This window comes from Brassica oleracea, chromosome C8, assembly GCF_000695525.1.
Source record: "Brassica oleracea var. oleracea cultivar TO1000 chromosome C8, BOL, whole genome shotgun sequence".
Classification (NCBI taxonomy): domain Eukaryota; kingdom Viridiplantae; phylum Streptophyta; class Magnoliopsida; order Brassicales; family Brassicaceae; genus Brassica; species Brassica oleracea.
In genome coordinates this window covers 942234-949760 of record NC_027755.1, presented here as the reverse complement: position 1 = coordinate 949760, position 7527 = coordinate 942234, and the positions used below count along the sequence as shown (strand labels likewise).

At 36.2% G+C, this 7527-nt stretch overlaps 3 protein-coding genes across 3 annotated transcripts in view; all 3 read left to right on the top strand.

Moving 5' to 3' along the window:
- The window catches only part of LOC106310274, a 6157-nt gene extending 4894 nt beyond the window's left edge, over positions 1-1263 (top strand). The window contains exon 5 of the mRNA XM_013747511.1: positions 798-1263. Within this exon, the coding sequence (XP_013602965.1) occupies positions 798-917 (120 nt within the window). The 3' untranslated portion in view covers positions 918-1263. The remainder of the gene's footprint in view (positions 1-797) is intronic.
- A 477-nt stretch (positions 1264-1740) lies between these two features.
- On the top strand, positions 1741-4018 carry LOC106309527 (traB domain-containing protein-like). Its single transcript, XM_013746572.1, has 9 exons — positions 1741-2123; positions 2231-2278; positions 2373-2432; positions 2757-2840; positions 2921-3025; positions 3144-3257; positions 3356-3456; positions 3534-3645; positions 3727-4018. Exons 1-9 carry the CDS (start codon positions 1863-1865, stop codon positions 3853-3855), a joined length of 1014 nt encoding a protein of 337 aa, XP_013602026.1. The 5' UTR covers positions 1741-1862; the 3' UTR covers positions 3856-4018.
- Positions 4019-5385: 1367 nt separating this feature from the next.
- LOC106310194 (peroxidase 2-like) lies at positions 5386-6800 on the top strand. Its single transcript, XM_013747417.1, has 4 exons — positions 5386-5656; positions 5772-5957; positions 6064-6223; positions 6291-6800. Exons 1-4 carry the CDS (start codon positions 5411-5413, stop codon positions 6695-6697), a joined length of 999 nt encoding a protein of 332 aa, XP_013602871.1. The 5' UTR covers positions 5386-5410; the 3' UTR covers positions 6698-6800.
- The last annotated feature ends 727 nt before the right edge of the window (positions 6801-7527 follow it).

The following is a 7527-nucleotide window of genomic DNA, read 5'->3' as shown; positions in this document are numbered from 1 at the left end:
TTTTTTTAATAATATAAATTTAAACAAAAATGAAGAAGGATGCAAAAATTGTTATCAAATCTTTATTATTCATAATCATTAATTGTCATATATATGTAAATCATATTAGGTAATTCCGTAGCTTTTATTTAAGGAAAGAATACACACTTTCTATATTTTAGGTTAATATAATGTTCTCTAGTGTTATATAATTATGGATGTGACACCATTAGATTAAACTATACTTTATATTAGATGCTCTAGAATTCTTTGAAATGGAATTTAGAAGGCATTTAGAGTGCCACATAGGATTTGAGGTTTTTTTTAATTAATACAAAAGTAAGGTTCTAATTTTTCAAATGCTTCTCAATTAATATATAGGGGATTTTACTCTAAAATTAGGTGCCAACAAAAATTGGAATATCACATATTATTTACAAGTGCAAGATATAAATGCCTGTAAAAAGTTTTTTTTTCCTCAGCAATAAATGCTTGGAAATACATTAAGATGTTTCGAATTGCTAGAAAAACTCAAAATATTACAGATAAGTTTGCTAGTTTGAATATTTATATGTAATTTTAGTTGTGATAAAATCCATTTCAGTATTGATTTTGAGTGAACTTTGACATTAAAAGAAGCTTAAAACTGATACTGAATTCTTAAGTGTAAATAATAAAATATTAAACAGAAATATCAAATTTGTTGGAGTTTTAAAATAACACTATAACAAATACTATAACTACGTAAAAGTTTTACATTTTCTATTTATTTGAAGTTTGTCTATTTGTAACTAAATTACTTTTTCTGGATGTGGTAGTTGAAGGCTCCCAGAAGACAATGTTGTGATATTTTACCAACTTCTTCCAATGGTGGAAAAGTACTAGAAATTGGAATTCGAGAGTGCAAAGAAGATGAGTTGATCTATATACATCCCTAACTACTACACTATTGATACCTTTTTGGTTCATTACATTGCTATCCTAACAAATGTCGTTGACATATAGGCTTTTAGTTATTTTTTTTTATACTATTTATACTGTATGAAAGTGTTACTCAGCTTGTCGCCTTTCAACTTTCAAGTTTTGTAACTATTTTTGATTATAGACCGGCGGCCGTAGAATATGAAACGAGAAATTAAGTATGATGGTAATATATGTAGCCTTTGTCTGTGGCAATGGTCAAAACTTATAGGTCTTAACAAAGAATGGTAGAGAAGAGATTTGAATGGTAGGACAAGAATAAGTGAAGAAAACATTTCGACAAATAAATGATAGAATATTCATCTAAAGGGTGGCTAACCAATTATTCTCTCCTAATTTATAACTTTGTAAGACTGATGTTTTACGTCAAATACAAGATAAGAATCTAACATGTTGTTTTAGGCTTTTCAAGTTTTTTTTTTTAACATTAATTTATTAATTTACTATTACATCAACAATTTTGTAAACAATCATTCTATTATCTTATGTACATTCACATATAATACCAAATTATTTTATAATAATTAATGTTTGACACGTACAATATTATTTTTTTTCAAAATAAAATTTTGTATAAATAATGGGCTTCCGTAACCTTTTCTCCAATTTTACAGATTCAAACTGGGCTTACACTACTTATACTTATTAAAGTTGTAGCCCACTAAAAAGTAGCGTTTAAACATTAAAAAGGGTCAAATCAATATTACGGATTAAGTTGATCTCAGTGGTTAATTAAGTGTATTTAATTGAAGGAAACGGAACTATATAGTATACAATAATATTAAATAAAAGCTATAAGCGTTACCTTAAGGCTCATCTCTCATCTCTCATCTCTCATCTCTCAGGTATTAGACGACTTTACTAGTAACCACCATTGCCTCATCCCAATCTTAATACTTTCGATGTCGACGGAGCCGGAGGTTCACTCTGGCGGCGAGGACTTCGTTCACATCGAAGAAGACTCCAGGCCCACCGGCGACATCTCGTTAAGCGACAGCATAGTGAATGTGGAGAAGGAGGACGCCGTCGAGGGCTCGTCGGAGGCGACGAAGGCGGAGCTGCCGGAGGAATTGGCGAAAAGCGTTGTGATGCTGACGTGCGAGTCCACAGGGGAAAGTGGGTCTTGCGATGTGTATCTGATCGGGACTGCTCATGTCTCAAAGGTATTAACTTTCGGCGGAAATTTTGAAGTTTGAAGTTTGTTTAAATTTGGATGGGGTTTAGATTACAAGTTCAGATCTCAGCTTAGCTCTTTGTTTGTTTGTTATAGGAATCTTGTCGAGAAGTTCAAGCAGTAATCAGCATTTTGAAACCACAGGTTCGTTTTTTTTTTTTTTAAGATGCTCACTGAGAATTTAAGTTTGTTATCTTTATTATGTTTTTGCTCTAAGCAAGTGGCTGATGATTAATAGGCTGTGTTCGTGGAGTTGTGTTCAAGCCGTTTGTCTATTCTCAAACCTCAGACTTTGAAGGTTTGCTTCTTCCTTTCTATTTTGGTTTGCTTTTTCGCATGTTATGGTCATGTATCACTGTGTGAGATTCTGTAATAGAATGTGCAAAAAACTCCTTTGTTAATCACAAAAACAGAATGGATTCCTTTCTTTCAAATGATGCATGAGCTTTGGGTTGTCAACTGGAAAAGAGCTTGCCTATAGAATTTACTTCACTTTGTTGTATATGCTATTATTATGCTTTGTTGATGATAATGCAGAGATCCATCTACTTACTTATACATGATTTTCCCTCTTCTAGCCCTTTTGCTTTTCCTGATATGGTGCTATGTTTTACCTCTCTAGATTCCAACCATGTCTGACATGATAGAAAGTTGGAAGCAGAAACAGAACACGTTCGGAATACTCTATGGATGGTTTCTTGCAAAGGCAAGTTTCCTTTATCAACATTTTTAGTGTGGAAGCTTTAACTTTCTCAACCAATAACTTACATCCTGTCCTTTTGTTAGATCGCCAGTCAGCTTGAGGTTCTTCCTGGAGCTGAGTTTCGTGTGGCATACGAAGAGGCCCTTAAATATGGCGGCAAGGTGATACTTGGCGATCGTCCTGTACAGGTGATAATGCTCGTCCGCAGTTCCAAAACATCTTCTTAGTAATGTTATCCATCTTATAACATGGAGTTGCATTCTGTAACATTATTCATTTTGATTTTTAATACTTTTTCCGAAGCAGATCACGTTAAAAAGAACATGGGCGAAGATGCCTCTGTGGCACAAGGTAAAGTTTCTCTACTCCTTGCTGTTTCAAGCTGTCTTCTTGCCAAGCGCTGAAGAACTCGACAAAATGGTAAGTCTTACTGTATACATTTTGTATATAATTCAATGCTTCTTGTATATTTTGATTATGGATATCTCTGTTTATGATAAATGGTGGGTCCCCTTCAGTTGAAAGAGATGGACAATGTGGATATGCTGACTTTGGTGATTCAAGAAATGAGCAAGGAGTTTCCATCTCTCATGGATACACTTGTGCATGAGCGAGACCAGTTAGTCTTCTCTATGTTGATTATCAAATTCGCTAAGCTTGGCTTATCATAATTCATCATCTGAATTAAAATTTCAGGTACATGGCATCTTCTTTGCTGAGAGTTGCAAGTGAGCACAGTTCGGTTGTGGCAGTGATCGGCAGAGGGCATATTAATGGAATCAAGAAGAATTGGCAGCAACCTATAACGGTCTGTTCTTGTGAAAATTGTCGTTATCAATCTCTGAATTAAGGAGCTTATTTTGTTTTTTTTTTTCATGGAGCTGTGCAGATGAAAGATCTAATGGAGATACCGAGCGACGACTCGGTATTTACAGTGAAGAGGATAATATCATCAGTGGCGATTGCAGTTACAGGGACAGCTATAGTTACTGGTATACTTCTTGCAAGAAGAAGGTGAAAACGAGTTTTTTCTCTTCATTCTCCTGAGCCATTCAAAAGAAAACTACACACAAACTCAACAACATTATACAGTCGCTATGCTTTCTTTCTTTTTCTCTTTTACTTTTGTATGTCGGTTGATTGAAACTTTTCATGATAATAAATCTTTTTGCAACGGCACATTGTCCTCTGACCTCACTCCTGCTGAACCTCGTCACATTGATCCGACCAATCTTCTCCATGGACTTGGCAAACTCAGAGAAGACAATCCACCGAACCCCTCAAGATCTTGTTTATGTTTGAGTGTGTTGTGGGATTGGTGGTGAGAGCAGAGTCTGATTGAAACAGACATCTACGCTTCAGAAAGAGATGGTAGTAACTAAGATCCAGCGTTTTGCGGCTCCCTGGATCTTGAGCCCGTCCATTCTAATTTGGATATTTTTTGTTCTAAACTGTTGTTGCTCCTATCTTGAGCCTCTCTTTCTTTGTTACATGTGAATCAACTTAGAAACATTGTATTGTAAGGTGAAGTGGAAAGCAGATTAAAACTTCACACAATTAATTTCTCAAAATCGGTCTAACGTTTGTATCTTCTCAAATAGATCATGATCATTTTAACCAATATCAAAATTTTGGTGAAATGTGATTAATATAGAAAGATTTTAAGCACTTTCGTAAATACCAAAAACAACCGACGCATTTTTGTTAATACTGAAAAAGCTTTTGCAGATTATGTAAATAACAAAAATCTTGTCCCTTTGCCCATCCCTTTTTTTGGGCCAGTCTTGTATATGAATTGACTAAACAACAGGTGTTCAAAAAAAAAAAAAGACTAAACATCAAAGCTCTTTTTGTTTGTATGTATGAACATGTGAACATATTTGTGCATGATCATAATTAGTATTTGTATGTGTAGTCGTGTAAGGTGTTAGTATTCACTTATATTATTCAGAACCGTGCAAATGACTTTCTAAATGATCGTTTAGCTGAAAGATCAACTTTTGTAATACGTTCAATAAGTAAATGACGATAGAGATTGAGAAAATTATGGAAGAGAGGATAAAAAAGATGATGCCGGCCAGGAATACGAACGTGTGTAACACACATGACAAACTAGTTATCATATGTATTTTATTACAGATTGCAGTTTAATATAATAACTATTTTTGAGGTTAGAGACTGAGAATAGGTTTGAGAATACTATTTACTTAAATGAAAAAATGAGTTTGCTTTCTAAAAAGTCAATAGCCTATCATAATGCGAAAGTGACTAAATTTCAAAACTTCATGTTTATATATTCTTGATAATTTAGTATTTAAGCATCAGATAAGAATCAAAAAGGACGTGCAGGCCTGCATTGTTCTTCAAATTCTACCAAGAAACATAGTATTTTTTGCTTAAAGGAAACCTATTAATAATTGCAAATGGGCGTTATGATATCTAATTACTATGTTGACATTTGGCATTGGAACTTTTCAAAATCCCCTCCATTGATCTATAAAAAGCCATGAGACTTTCTCCTTTTTCTTCATCCTTAAATTCGGCTTAATACTCAACAAAGAAGAGAGACAACAATGGCGCTCAAGAACTTACTTGCCCTTGTGGTTCTTCTTGCCCTTGTTGGAGTTTCCATTGCTAAGCCATATGGGAATCCACTTGGAAACCCACGTGTGAAGGGTGATCTTGACCTCGACTACTACCGCTTCAAGTGTCCACAAGTGGAATCCATTGTCCGCCGTGTCACATTTCAGTACGTCTCTCGTAGGCCAACTCTTGCTGCTGCTCTTCTGAGGATGCATTTTCACGACTGTTTTGTCAGAGTAAGTTTATAACTTTGCTTGAGTTTATGTCAGTTTTAGTAATATGTGAGTAGAGGCTCATGTCAGTTTTAGTAATGTGTGTTTCTTCATAACTATTTTTTTCTGTATTCTTTAGGGATGTGATGGCTCCGTTCTTCTGAAATCACCAAACAATGATGCGGAAAGAGACGCTCCCCCTAACTTGACATTGAAAGGCTTCGAAGTGGTCGATGCTGTCAAGTCAGTGCTAGAGAGGAAGTGTCCTGGTGTTGTTTCCTGCGCTGATGTTATTGCCTTGGTTGCTAGAGACGCTGTTTCAGTGGTAAAACTTTGCATTCTACTCATTTTCTCAATGCAAAACCATGCATTAATATTTTCTTTTACGTACTAAACTTATTTTGCTCTATATGATTGGTTTGTGTTTTTAGATAAGAGGACCATGGTGGCCTGTTCCATTGGGGAGGAGGGACGGACGCATCTCGAGACTTTCCGAGGCTAACCTACCATCTCCTTTTGCCGACATAAAGACACTGAAGAATAACTTCCGTGTCAAGGGTCTTAACACTAAAGACCTAGTCGTCCTCTCAGGTATTTATACACAAAAAATATATTAAGCTTTTGGACATCAAGCTGATTATCATGATTTATTGAGTAGGGGCTCACACCATTGGTGTATCTTCTTGCGGTCTGATCAGCAGCCGTATCCATAACTTCACGGGCAAAGGCGACTTTGACCCAGCGATGAACCCTAGCTACGTTAGGACATTGAAGAAGAGGTGCAAGCCAACTGATGTCAGGACCCCAGTGGATATGGACCCAGGCAGTGCCAGGAGGTTTGACTCTCACTACTTCAACATTGTAGCTCAGAAGAAGGGCTTGTTCATATCTGACTCAGCACTTCTCAATGACTTCGACACCAACCTCTACGTTCAGTCGCAGGTTCTGACTCGTGGGGCTTCCTTCAACAAAGATTTCTCTGACTCAATGGTCAAACTTGGTTTCATCCAAATTCTTACCGGGAGGAAGGGAGAGATCAGGAGGAGATGCGCTTTCGTTAACTAACTTTGGACTTGATGATTGAAGTTCTAAAACGTTTTCTGCTTATTAATGTTATTTTGTTCCTTTATCAAGTCCTTTTTCCACGGAAGTTCTTTGTCTTTGTATTTCAAAATGTGTAATAATGTATTTCTTCCTTTCACGAATGTTATCTACTAGATAACATGAGTCATTGTTTGAATGAAATGTTTTTCTCTCTATTGTTTCTCTTTGAGTTTCATATTAATGAGTAATAGAAACAAGCTAACCAAAAATGAATAGTTAAAATATATTTTCATTAGAAACTGAATTTGAATAAATCAGAGCTTGCAAAGCGGAACCTACGTTCTTATATTTTTATAGAAACTCAACCAAAGTTATTAAATTTAGTAATTGAAACTCATATGGGTTAAGAGTGCGCTTTCTTGTCATACAAGTAACGTCATAAAAAAACTATAAAGCCAAAGAAGAACAGAATCAGTTATGAACTTTTTTTTTTTTTTTTTTGTTTAACCTGGGGTATCCCAGGCCCTTAGGCCCAGACTAATCCTCAATGGGAGGTGCAGCCCACGGATAGACTCTCTCTCTGGGTATTCAAATGGGCCCGAAAGCATGGGTACATATCTGTGTGGGTGACAGGATGGGCATTTCGCCACCGTCTGGCGTCGAACCCGTGAGCATGACAATTGGCCCCCAAGGTCCTTCGCCAAGCGGGCTACTTCATCCCGTCAATCAGTTATGAACTTTTAAAATGATGAAAAACGCATGTCCCCTCGAGGAGATAGCATTAGGCCTGGGCATTTTACCCGGACCCGAAGACCCGAACCGGAACCGACCCGAAAATACAGGTTCGGGTC